Genomic DNA, 13,666 nt, shown 5'->3' on the forward strand with positions numbered 1-13,666 from the left:
CATATTCAAATAATCGAGGAGAGGAGTTGAAGACTCAAAACCATCTCTCTTTTAATTTCTAAATGAAATGGTATTTAATCGTGAATAGGTATCTTAATTAATTTTGAATAGAAATACTCGACATTGGATCGAGGTTTTAAATTTGCGTTTACGAATGAATTGGATTTTATTTAGTGAATCAATCATCTAATCAATTATTGGATAACTGAATAGGTCTCATTGTAAGAAAGCCCAAGAGTAAGCTATGTGAGGTTGATGGCGATGCATAAAAGCGATCGACTTACAAAGGGTATGAAAATGGGGCTCAATTGAGTCGAGAATTGTGCAATATTTCTTTTGAAAATGGTTGCAATGCTTTTGGATCGGTGAAATTTGAAATGGTTTGCCGTGATTGTAACGCGCCACACATATGAGATCAATAACTTGTACACATGAATAACCAAGTGTATACAAATTGCTAAAATGAATAATTTCATGTTAAGTAATAAGTAATGATAATATCACATATCAATTAAAATCAAAATTAGAAAAATATGCTAAATAATAAGTAATGATGATATCACATATCAATTAAAATTAAAATTATAGAAATATGCTAAATAATAAGTAATGATAAAGTTTGATTAATGAATAGAATTCATGCTTAAATCAGCTAATTTCAAACCAAGCCCAAATAAACAAAAAGAATGAAGAACCTGTCCAAAAGAATGGGCCCTTAAGGCCATCGAAGCCCACTTGGGTGCATAACATTAAAGAGGAAAAGAATGGGCTGAAAAACCTAAAGGGACCAGGTGAGAAAACTCCAGTCCGGTCCAATTGAACACCTGGACTGGATCAATACAAATTCCTCCCCAAAATCTTGCATGGAAACGAAAGAGGAAAAGAACCTTCCTAATTCCAACAGTCATATTGCTATGGGTTTCCCAAGGGACTTGGTCATTAATGCAGGAAGGAAAATGAAAAGCAATCAAAACATTGGATAGCGAGAAACGTCAACATTAAAAGACTTTTGGAGCTTTCATCATTACTAAAAACTTATATTCCCCAAACGAGACTAATGGACACCATAAGAAGACCCTCTTCGGATCTCTCTCTCCCAATCTCAATGAACCATTACATTCCTTCTCCTCTGTTCTTAAGAAAACTAAGCGTAAAAATTGCATCGCAATCTTATAACTCGCCTTTCTCTCTAATCTAACTGTCACTCTTCAACTCTTTGCTCTTCACGTTTCTTAAACGCACAGATTCTCAATCAATCCAACACAACAATACCACGTACTTAGATCTAAGACAAGCTTTAATGGGGACCTCAAACGACAACGAGCTGAATAAACGACACAAATAAACTTCAAATTCAAGAGAATAAAGGAGAAATCAAATGTTAAGCTACCACAGTCACCTAGTTTATCATGAAGCGCATAAATGGTAATTGGGAGAATAAAAAGAGAAAACCAGACCTTGGGAAAAGACATGCGTTTCCGGCGAGCATGAAAGATGGATCTGAATCTGGGTAAGACGTCTTTATCTTCCTCAGTTCCTTGTGACTTGTATCTCTTCCTTCGATTTTCTATTATTGTAGTGACGATCGTTTTGAGTGAATGGTGGCTTAGCTCTAACTTATTGAATTTCAGTGTGAAACTTCAACAAGTTCAGCAGAAAAATAGAGCTTTTAGGTGATGTTTAAGGATTATTTGAGCAGAGTAACAACAAGGTTTTTTTTCTTTTCAGGGATCCCCATTTTCAGTGGATTCACTCTCTTTTTATAGAGGGGTGGTGCGAGGTTTGTGTATGGTGTGAGCTGGCAAATCCAGCAAATCATTCCGTTAGGCAAATGGATTCCTTTTGGATTTCGTTGTGGTCCTTGTGTGAAGGCAATGTGTACGAATCTGTTGGTAGAAAGATTTCTCCAGATATGTGGTCCCTCTTAGGGCTGGACAGCGGGCTGGGTTGGGCGGTTTCGGGCCTAAAAGCCTCACCCATCCCAACCCGCGGTTAAGCCATATAAGCCCATTTTCGCCCATTTTTGTAATCGGTTTGGATGGGTTAAGTTAGGACGGGTTGCGGGTTATGCAATCGGTTTAATCGGTTTTATTGGGTTGATATTATTTTGAGCCCAATAATACATTTTGATAATATTTTGAGCTACAAATTACTACAATTTAGATTCAAAATAAATTCAAAGTATCAAAAACTTCAATCCAAAATAACAACTGTTATGCTACTTCCACACAGTGAGAGGTTCATGTGTTCTACAAGACTGTCTTGGAGACAGCAGATCCCTGACATGGCCCATGTAAACTTCCAACATACTCATTGAAAAAGTAAAAGAGGACGAAGCATCCATTGACGCTTGACGAAAGAGTTCTTCAATAGCTCGAGGAATAATCCCTAACTGCTCATTTGTACCATCCTAAAATTAATCATATACAATCAGAAACCACAACATACATTGGATAACATTAATTAGCAGATGAACACAATTTTGACATCACTGACCATGGTGAATGTCTTGCCTGTGCCGGTTTGACCATAAGCGAAAACGCACACATTGTGCCCGTCCATTGCAGATCTTAGAATTGGCTCCACTTCAACAAAAACACTTTCTGCAGATGTTCATACAATGGTAAACATAGTAAAATTTGGTACAAATATCAAATAATTAAAATTAGGTAACACAACAAAATGGAATTTGATAGAGTACTAACCTTGAGTTGTATCTTGATGAAAAACCTTATCAAACGCAAACTCTTTCCTTGTCCCACCAAACTTAACTCGAACTCTCTCTGATTCAGCTGATACAGGTTCATAATTTCTTCTCTTCTCATTCCTTGATCAGTGTAAACTTTTGAAACCCTGAGGGGATTTCTGCCTGGTGAACTTTTTTGTAGGATATGGTGAATCACTGTTTATGGGAAGCATGCGTCTGCTTTCATTTTCAAATTGATCTCATTTTCAAATTGATCGAGTGACAATTGTCTCACCATTCCACCTAGGTTACCTATAGCCTCTTTAGCAACTACAACCTGCAATAAAATTATATTAATTTGCATCCTTGAGAGATATTCCATCAGTTATAAGCAAGGATTCCAAGCACATACAGCTCTAGGATGAAGTTGAACATCTCCATCTGTGTCACTTCCATCTGCAATTGTGTCTGCAGCATGTGAGTTGTCATCTGACACAGATGTTTCATCAGCGGGACTACTTGATATAGCTTGCACAGATTGCCAAACAGCACTAGCTGCCTCAGCTTCAACAACTGATGCCTCCCTCAGTTTCTCCAGAGAATATTTGTCCAAGCTGGTAAAATCAACACATATCAAATTGTCATAAAATTTAAATAGTCTGTGCACAAGAATGATAAGTTAGAAGTGTTTAGCTTCTAAAAAAGAAAAACAAATATCATACCCTGGGCCACCAAATGACGGGGTTTCTGGTCCATCATCCAAACATGGTGTGTCTCCATTATAATTTAAGTTAGTCTGATTAAGTTTGGGACTAGCAAAAGGTGAACCTGGTGGCGAATTTTCAACTGAATCAGAGTTTGAAACCTGAGTTTCAGTTTCTGAAGGCAGCAGTTATTTCCATTCCCATATAGTTTACACCAATTGTTTCTCCTGTTTTGCTAAACACAGGTTCTACATATATCAAAAATGTCTTAGCTCCAAATTGTTCCTGCATGGCCTCAAAATGTTCTATTGACACAATTAGCAATACTTCATATAACTAATGGACAACCGACCATGACATTACCAACTTCAATTCATAATTAATTAGTAGTAAATCCAACTAAAAAACCACATAGATAATTAATACAATAATATATTGTTTGATGCATACCAAAATTTGGCTAGCTTGAATATCTTCAAAATCCACAGGACAAAATATATATTATTTGACCATTGAGTAGTCACAAAATATAAGTCACATATGACTTCAAAAAACATAGTTGAACTGAAAAATTAAACAAGAAAAATATTAAGCTTTAAAAAGGAATAAAGTAATAAATAAATCAAATTAATAAAGTAAATATACCTCCATATTTTTCAAGCACAACCAGAAGGTTGTGGCTGAGACGGTAAAGATCCTCTTCTTGTTGTAGAAGAAATTTCTTCAAATTCTAAAATAATGAAATAAACATTTTTTTAGAAATATATAACAATTATGAAATAAAGATATAACATTTTTAAAAATAATTTTACCTGCTATAATATCTTCAGAAAGCTCAAAATCTTCCATGAGGTTCAAGTCTTTGAAATAGGTAAAAGACGGCTTTAACCAATTCTGGGTGCAAATTAATGCCTCTGCCATTTCAGGTTTTATGGAGCTCCTATAAGTTTCTAAGACTCTCCCTCCCGTACTAAAGTCACTTTCTGATGCAACCGTAGACACTGGTGTGGCAAAAATATCTTTAGCTATTGTAGATAAAATAGGATATTGTGTTGAATTGTGTTTCCACCACACAAGAAGGTCAAATTTAGGATCCCTTTTGACAGATTTACTAGAGTAAAAACCCTCAAGCTCATTTTGTTGATCAATCGAGTCTTGTTCCTCTAAATGTTGCTCAAAAGCATCGACTCTAGCCATTAGTGAAGGACGGCCAGCTGTTGTTTCATCATTGGAAACATTGTTTTCACCATTACCAAGAGGTTGTCTATTATGATTTTGGTCATAAGCTTGCTTATACCAATCATACAATTTTTGTAAGCTCTCTTTTATAGATTTGATCAACCCGGTAGCAAACACAGATCCGACTCCATACATATCCTTAAAAGTCCACTCAATATAACTCAACTTGTATCTTGGATCCAAAATGATTCCAAAATAAATCAACTTGTTCATCTTAGTAGCACACCCCCAATATCTATTATACTTTTCCATCATGTCCCCACCCACACTGGCAAAAACACCATTCAAGTTCATAGTAGCTTGCTTCAGCTCACAATAGATTGCAGACACTTGGTGAAAAGCATTATGCAAACTCACACTTTGAGAGGTGGAAAAAACATTAGTTGCTTCATAGAATAACTTTAAAAAAGAGATGAAAGCTCTAACAATGTCCCAATCATCACTACTAGGAGGACTACCTTTTCCAAAGAACTCCCTATAGCTCGACTCTTCATACTCAAGCTTATCAAAAGCAGCTTGAAACTTCTCTGCAGCCTCAAGCATCAAATATGTCGCGTTCCAACGAGTTGAAACATCGAGACATACTAGTTTTTTACAAGTTATTCCAGCAAATTCAATGCACTCTTTAAACTTGGCTGCCCTATGAGGTGAGGACTTGACAAATCTAACAGCATCCCTAACACTAGTAATAGACAAATGCTTATCTTTCAAACCCTCATTTACCACCAAATTCAATATGTGAGCAACGCACCTCATATGAAAACATTTTCCATCCCCCATCATCCCATTCATAGTTGATATTTTTCTATGCAAATATGCTACAGCTACATCATTTGAAGTTGCATTATCAACAGTTATGGTAGACACATTCCTAATTCCCCAATCCCTTAACACCTCTTCAATCTTCCTACCTACCGTATCACCCTTGTGGTTTGGAATAACTGTGAAGCTTATAATTCTCTTTTGATAGTTCCATTCGTTATCCACAAAGTGTGCCGTAAGGGTTAAGTAGTTTTGATTTTGGATAGAAGTCCAATAATCAGTAGTAAGTGCTACTCTATTGCAGTCAGACTTAAAGAAGGCTTTTAGTTTTTGTTTCTCATCCAAGTGTAGCTGAAAACAGTCTCTAGCTACTATACACCTAGATGGGAGAGTAAACTGGGGCTGCATTACTTTAGAATAGTACTTAAAACCTTCCCCCTCAACTGCACTAAATGGTTGTTCATCTAGAACCACAAAAATTGACAAAGCTTTTCTACAAGCTTGCTTGTCAAATTTGGAGCTAACATGACCCAAACTAGATCCTTCTGCAGAGGGGTATGTCAGAATAGTTTGGGTGGGATCAATGGTTCTAGGCTTCTTTGCACATTTTAGAATGTGATGGTTCATGTTGGTGGTGCCATGAGTCCTAGGGTCACATAGGTATTTTTTGTGGCAGTGTTTACAAGCTGCAGTTGGTGTATCAACTAAGTCATCTGGTAATCTAATAAAGTGCTCCCAACAAGCAGATGATTGCCTAGAACCACTTGCACTAGCTTTCCTCTTCTTTGTAGGTTGGGTATTAACTAATTCTGCTCCAACAACTTCAGTTGTTGCTGTTGAACCAACTTCATTCATGACATATTGAGTAGGTATAGTTTGATTAGGCTGACCCATCACTGAAAAATGACGGAGCCATAATCAACATAATTGAAGGAAAAGCAGGTTGCAAAATTTAAAATAGAAATCAAGTAAAAATTGGCTATTTGAAAAAAGTCATTAACAGATAAAATAACATGAAAATAGATGATAGCTATTCGAGTTGAAAATGAAATGCACTGAATTTCTACAATGACTTAAGAATGTTTGGATAACTTACTTCAGCTTATTAACCAACATAATTTACTTTTAAGTATAAGTTCAACAAGATAATTTGTAAAAACAATTTGAAAGGTCCTAAGAAAAGCACTTAAAGTATGAAAAAAAGCAATAAATGGTGCAAGCTCTTACTTGTTTTCTGCTTTAGACAAGTCATAATCAGAAACAACACAAACCTGCAGAGAATAAAGAACAATTCAGAAATAATTTTGATGACAATCCTGCAAAATTATGGTTAATTAATCGCATCAAATTTGTTTATATCAATGAAGAATACTACAAATGCAGTCAATGTCACTCATGTTTGTATAAATGCAGTCAATGTCTGAACTGATTGAAAAGATAAGAAAAACCTGAGGAAAGAAACGGTGGGGGTGTATAAACAGTAATCGTGTGGTGCTGATAAATTCACCACATGGAAATAGATCCTAATTATAACCCTAACTGGAGTGTATAGCACACATTAACCGAATTAACCTTAACATCATACATTCCATGTCTAACCATATCACTTCTATGTCATCACTCATTCTTTTCCATCCCTTGCTGAACCATGTCTCACACGCCAATTCAGTTTCATAACATAGGTCAACAATTTGGTTATCTTCAGTTCGGTTCAAGTGCATTTCACAATGGGAAGCAAATAAATAACTCAAAGTCTCAACAATCAATCAATACAATTACCAAATATGAAGACAAATAAAGGAGTTGCAACTTGCAAGGTGCAGCATTTCAACCATTTTGGCACAAACACTTTACATCCTCAATAAACAACAATATAATAAAGATTCTTTAATTTCACAATTTTTCTAGAAATTGCTCAGCATAAAACTGTTGAAGACTAAATCCAATCAAAATAATGCGTATAAAACTCCAAAAATCATCAACCACATGAAATTCATAGGTACGTTACGGTGCGTTTCCAAGCATCATCCGAAAAACCTCATACTCCACCGTATATAAAAACCTAGGTGGTGAACGGTGATTGAATACATACCGGAACGGAATTAGCGGTGAGTGTGTTGGCGGAAAAGAGCGGCGAGCCACGAAGCGTTGGAAGATGAGCTGAGGTGTGGAAGCAGCGGAAATCGAAAGCGGCGCGTGGATTGAAAATTGGGCGGTGAGTGGTGAGAGTTGAAGGTGGTGGGTGGTGAATGATGGTGGTGGAACGATGTTGAGAATTGAAGCTAGAATATTTTCATGGAGGTGCGGTTGTGAGTGAGAGAACAAAAAATGCTTTGGCTGTGAGTGAGAGAACACCGTGTGAGTGAGAGAACAGGAAATACATAATGAACTTTGGCTGCTGGAAAACCCTAGGAGGTATCTCAATTGGGCGGGTTAGGGTATCCGCGGTTCAGAATTTTGAACCCGACCCGCCCATATAAACCCAATTGAAACTGCTATATTTTAATCACTGGCCCGATAGACTGTTTGAACCCGCCCATTTCGGTTTTCTTTTTCGGTTACCGGCGGATTTGGCCGGGTGAACGGTTCTTGTCCACCCCTAGTCCCTCTTGTTGAATCCTTTGTTGAATTATTACCGCGGTAAAACATAATCGTTGTAATGTAAATCCGGTTCCTTTTTACTATTATGTAACATTTTATTTGTGACTGATGTGTGTCTTTAAATACTCCTTAATTCAAAACATTTGTGTCCTTCTTATTTTCCAAACCTATCTTTTTCATGCTTTTCCACGTACTCTCTTCATGCTGCCTTTGTGATTTGGAAATATATCAAGGGCCATTTGGACTACTCCGAATGATACACCTGATTTAATTTGCAAGAAGGACTGATTCAGGTTTATGAACTGTCTTGCTTATTTAGCTCGTTGATGTATTCTTAGCTTGTAACCTTATTCGTCTTATTTTGTAGAGTGGTCTTCCTTATGATTGAGTTTTAATGCTTTCCACTTATGCACTTGTGATTTTGTTAAAAGCTATGGAATACAAGTAGGTGATCTCAAGGCCATGCATACACCCCATTTTCACATCTATATATTACTTCAACGTCCATGCCAGCGCGTATTCTGCAGCAGGTTATGTGCACGTTGGTTTGGTTTTGGTTTTGTGACAGGAAAAACATGTTCTATCGGTTGTTTTGCTTATGTTTCAACAAGTCTAGTATTCTATTCTGATCCTCATTCCCACTTTGGTTCGATATCATTTATGCATTAGGTTTCTTGGCAAGGTTGCAGGAATTAGTAACAAAATTAAACTACGTATTCCATTGTATTTGGATCAATGTAAAACCTGCCCTTGATTGTGATACCATAACAGGTTTTGGCTCTTCAGACTGAAAGGGACTAATTGAAACCACCCTTTCTACAATGATGGAGTTCACAGTTGAATACTTACCAACTCTACCTTTCTGTAAGACCCCAATTTTTCCCCTAAGATCCCTCATGGCCTACATCATATCATATCATGGCCTCAAGGATCATTGCATACCTTTGTCTCCCTCCTAGTGGGTGGGTATCTTGTGAGTGTGGTTCTTGATCACCAAGCATGTATTGCATTTGTATATCATTGCTTTTCATTTGTTTACTAACCAAAAGTACAAAAATATTGTCATCTAACCATGTTACTTGCAGATGAAGCCAATTAGGTCAAAATCAGTCAAAATCAGTCATTGAGATAGATGGTGGCCATTCTTGCAGAATTTGGGCACCATGATCATTCATCAAGAGTTCATATGAGTTGTGACATCATTTTGAATCAAGATATCAAGTGGTAGGGGCTTGGAATTCATCAGAACATGGTTCAGTCAGGCAAAACCCTAGCAAAGTCAACTGAAGTCAACCTTGGTCAACTGTGCATTTAATCAGTGATTTGATGGTGGGAATTGGTCTGAGAGGTCTCATTCATGTCCATATAAGCCTCATATAACATGTCAAGCATCCACAGTGAAGAAAATAAAGTCAGACAAGAAATTTCCAAAAATAGAAAGTTGACCTGTAATTGGAATTTGCCAAAAATGGAAACTTCTTCTCCTCAACATTACTTCATGATGCAAGCTCCAAATGAATTTTTGCCCAACACGAAAGTTGAAGATCTTGTTCTCCCATTTCCAAAAAGTCCAAGAACACTCAATTCCCATGTATGTTTGGCAAGTTATGATCAAATCATTCTCAAAAATTCTTGAACTTCAAAAGGCCATATCTTCCAAACCATTTGGCCAAATTGGGTGGGGTTTTTTGCTACAAGTCCTATTTGATGTGCTCTATCCAAATATTTCATCACATTTTACCAAAACTCAACCAAGCAAAATGGAATTTTTAAAGTGGTTTGAATTTAATTAAGTGAGGTGGAAAAGTGACTTTGCAAAATAACCAATTCCAACACATTTTACCAATTGAGAATGATCAGAAATCACATTTAGGATGTGTCCAAGGCCCATTTTCGCAGCTGTAGCTCATGCACCTTTCCATTTGAGTGAAATCCACCAATTAGTCAAAACACCTCTTTTATGCAAATTTGGATTACCATTCAATTAACCAACTAACACAAACCTTAAACAGACTATATATTGTTCATTTGCACTCTGAAAACCCTAGCACACAAACACACAAACAGAACAAAAACTCTTTTTCTCTCAAACTCACAATTTCTTCATTTTGAAATTTTGCTGAAAAACTTCAAAGAACTCGTGCATTGTTTGTTTGTACCATCATATACAAACCACTTAGAACCTTTTGCAAGCTGGGGAGCACGACTGTAAGGCAAGGCAAGCACTGTTCCATTGAAGTTCACTTCCATGGCAGATCTCGATTTGAGCTGAGAGCAAGGTAGCTGAGCCAAATTCCTTCACTCATTCATCATCTGGGACCTTGTTGAACATCTGTTTCTACACATCATAGCCAAACAACAACTGCATCATCACTGTGCTCAAAATTTGGTACCTTTAGTTGCTTAGTTATTTAAGAACTTGCTTTGCTTTGCTTAATAGCAATTTGCATTGAGGTATAACTTCTTATCTTCATGTAGTCTGGAAGACCGGGCCTGTTACTTGGTCAGGCAACTGTCTGAAGTCCTCCTTAAGAGGCAATACTTGTGTGTGTTTACATTTGTCCCAAGCAGGAAAAGTCCTTTAAATAAGGCAATTGGTAGAATCCAAGAGATATGCAACCTATCTCCTACTATTCTGTGTGTCACTCACCTTGCTCACACCACATGTGTTGATGCATAGTGAGTAAAAAACCCAAGATCTATCGAGTCAATAATCTGTGGAGAGAGTTCCTACTTTCTGAACTCCCACACCTTCTGATATTCAATGCTCTCCCTGACCAGGGATAAGAGCAATGAGGCACACCCCTCATATCTTTTCATCTGCTTCACCTTAGCCCCTCAATGGCAAGGTTAAGAGCACCATTAACCCTATTCCAGTTGGCTTCAATGCCTAACCCTTTTGTGTGAGCCTGATTGTTTGGTTATAGTGTGTGCTGAATGACTTTAACTGATTGATTGCTTACCTCATATACACATGTCTGCTTGCATGCTTTGTGCATTTATCATCATTAATTGCTCATTAGTGCATGATCATCTCATTTGTCTCTGTGACATATCTTTGTTGTTTGCCCATTGAGAACGATTGTAAGACCATCCATTGGCCATTGTTCCTATGATATGTAAGTGAGTATAAGACCATCTCATTGGCCACTCATCATCTCTTTGCTTGATGCATTTGTTTTATGTGAGGATGCAACTGTAAGTCCCTGCAAGTTGGCATTTGCTTTCCTATGATCATATGTTGGATATTGGTATAAGCCCAGACAGATTGGCATCCGGTATCCAAGTTTCATTTTGTTTTAGGAGATTGGAATAAGTCCATCTATTGGCTTCCGATATCCTTGTTTCTTTGTTTAGGAGATTGGTGTAAATCCATCTATTGGTATCCGGTATCCGCTTTTGTTTGTGAGATTGGAGTAAGTCCATTGAGTGGCATCCGGTATCCTTTGTTTGCTTATTTTGCTATCGCTCATTGCCTATTCCAAAGGACGCACTTGAATCATCTTCTATATGATTTCAAGAAGTGAACCTCCTAGGAAGTTTTACAATCCATCCTCATCCATTCATCCCTCTTTGTCCTAAACATTTTCACACATTGCTTTCAAAACTTGAGATAGATATTGTGCAAACATCTTCATGCTTTTAAATTAAAAACCTGGACCCCAAGTCCTTGACTTTTTTCAAACTCCATTTCATAATACTTCTTTTGAATCAATCTTAATCATACTTTGACCCTACTTTCATAATCACAATCAATTAACTTCACTCATTCAATTGTTTTGGCTTTGTCCATTGTTAATCTTTTCACACATTAGCCATAGGTTTCAATTATCATTATGGTTGATGTAAACCTCACCTTATCCTTAGTGAGTCGACTATAAGACTTCCGTACTGAAAACAGGGTTAACCCCTCTAGTATGTCGAAGCTATCCTCGCATGGTGGATGTTGGTCTTGGTCGAGTTTTCTCCCATTGATAACGAAGAGCCTCAGTGCTATTGTTTAAAATTGAACTCACCAACTTTTTGGAAATCTTTTAGCCGAACTACGGCGTTTTGATCCTTACCTTTGATGGAAGGTACGTAGGCAACGGGTTCATCCGTTCAAACACAAAAATAATTAACTTGTACATTATTCTCTCATCATCCCAATCATGTTTGCACAATACTTATGTCATAACAAATAACAATTTTATACAACAAGTGTGAAAAGGGCTCCCTAGGAGTACCTAGGACGTGATGGGTGCCTAACACCTTCCCATTGCGTAATTTACCCCTTACCCAGACTCTCTGATCTTTTCATTAGTTTTCTACGTGTAAAACTTCTTAGGCTTTTGTTCGCTTTTTAGCCAGTCCTTTGGATAAATAAAAGTGCGGTGGCGACTCGAATTCATTGTATGCTTTGCTTATGGTTTAATCAATAAATCATATAGCGACGAATACACCGCTATATTGTGATCGGTTGGATGCGGGATGACATTATGGTGTGGCTGGAAGCTGGGTGGATTTTCAAAGTCAAGGCTTCTGCAAGATGCTTTCATTCCTACTTCTTTCTATCATGAGATTGTTGTGTTGATCAACTTTCAGGGTTGAATGGCTTCAATGAGGATTGCATTGCATTATTGGCTGGATTGTAGGATGACTGCATGAGTAGCTGCATCACGTGATGATATGACTTGCATAAGGTTTTCGTTTAGCTTGTCATGCTTATATTCATGAGGTATTGATTGTAATGCTTGAATTGCTTGATATGCAATTGCTGTTTGCTTTGGTGATCTGTGAGATGAGATCTATACCCGAACTCGAGTGCACTCTAGAATAGGAGAATGGCATAGTCTTGTTGACTGGTGTGGAGTATTCCTTAGCCAGTTGACTTGCGAGTCCATTCACTTGGTGGAGGTCATGTTGAATTAATAATGTCACACAAGTTATTTGTGGTTAGGCATTATTCTTTCAATCATGTGCCGCAGAAGCCAAGGACCTTAGTTTACCAAACCCATCTTGGCCTATTTTTAGGAACGTAGTGCGGAGGTCGTTCAGATGTAAGTTCTGATGCGATTGTTGCATTCATGCATTCACGCATTCATCCGCATTCATGTCATCAAAGAAAAGAAATTTTCAAGGAACTTAAAGGGTTTATTTGCAAAATTTTCAGACATGGAAAGACCAAAAAGGCATACAAAGAAGTACAGCTTCAAACAGCCCGATGTAAAAGAGTTAAGGAATCTGACATCGTATGTATTAGATCCCTTGGGTTTCAAAGCTCGCTATGGAAAGCTCCTACCTCTGCTGACTACTCAGGTTGACGAAGGGCTGATGAGTACTCTGGCTCAGTTTTATGATCCTCTGTATCATTGCTTCTCATTTCCGGACTTCCAGCTGTTGCCAACTTTGGAGGAGTATTCTCATCTCATTGGGATTCCGATTCTGGATCAAGTGCCGTTCAGTGGCCTAGAGAGTATTCCGACTGCTCGAGAGATTGCCAGCTTGTTGCACATAGATGAAGATCTGATTAGAGCTAATCTGACTACCAAAGGCGGAATTCAGGGTTTTCCTTCCGAGTTCCTTATTGCTCAAGCTACCTTTTATGGGAAGGCCATGAGTGAGGATGCCTTTGAGGCTCTGTTTGTGCTACTCATCTATGGATTGGTGTTGTTTCCCAACTTCGACAAATTCG

General features: G+C 37.6%; 2 protein-coding genes across 2 annotated transcripts; both read right to left on the bottom strand.

Moving 5' to 3' along the window:
• Window positions 1-2,218: 2,218 nt before the first annotated feature.
• On the bottom strand, window positions 2,219-3,127 carry LOC127122795 (kinesin-like protein KIN-14U). Its single transcript, XM_051053081.1, has 4 exons — window positions 3,099-3,127; window positions 2,706-2,827; window positions 2,497-2,603; window positions 2,219-2,410 (listed from the first exon to the last, which is right to left on the bottom strand). Exons 1-4 carry the CDS (start codon window positions 3,125-3,127, stop codon window positions 2,219-2,221), a joined length of 450 nt encoding a protein of 149 aa, XP_050909038.1.
• Window positions 3,128-4,113: 986 nt separating this feature from the next.
• LOC127122796 (zinc finger BED domain-containing protein RICESLEEPER 2-like) lies at window positions 4,114-6,285 on the bottom strand. The gene has a single exon (XM_051053082.1). The coding sequence runs from the start codon at window positions 6,283-6,285 to the stop codon at window positions 4,114-4,116; it is 2,172 nt and encodes a 723-aa protein (XP_050909039.1).
• Window positions 6,286-13,666: the final 7,381 nt, after the last annotated feature.

This window comes from Lathyrus oleraceus, chromosome 2 (genome assembly GCF_024323335.1).
Source record: "Lathyrus oleraceus cultivar Zhongwan6 chromosome 2, CAAS_Psat_ZW6_1.0, whole genome shotgun sequence".
Classification (NCBI taxonomy): domain Eukaryota; kingdom Viridiplantae; phylum Streptophyta; class Magnoliopsida; order Fabales; family Fabaceae; genus Lathyrus; species Lathyrus oleraceus.

Coding starts and splice junctions, on each gene's coding strand:
- LOC127122796 (XM_051053082.1), bottom strand. CDS start 6,285: ATGGGTCAGCCTAATCAAACTATACCTACTCAATATGTCATGAATGAA.
- LOC127122795 (XM_051053081.1), bottom strand. CDS start 3,127: ATGGAGATGTTCAACTTCATCCTAGAGCT. Junction 2,828..3,098: donor TTCAACTTCATCCTAGAGCT/GTATGTGCTTGG, acceptor ACACTGATCAAG/GAATGAGAAGAGAAGAAATT. Junction 2,411..2,496: donor CAGGCAAGACATTCACCATG/GTCAGTGATGTC, acceptor GATTAATTTTAG/GATGGTACAAATGAGCAGTT.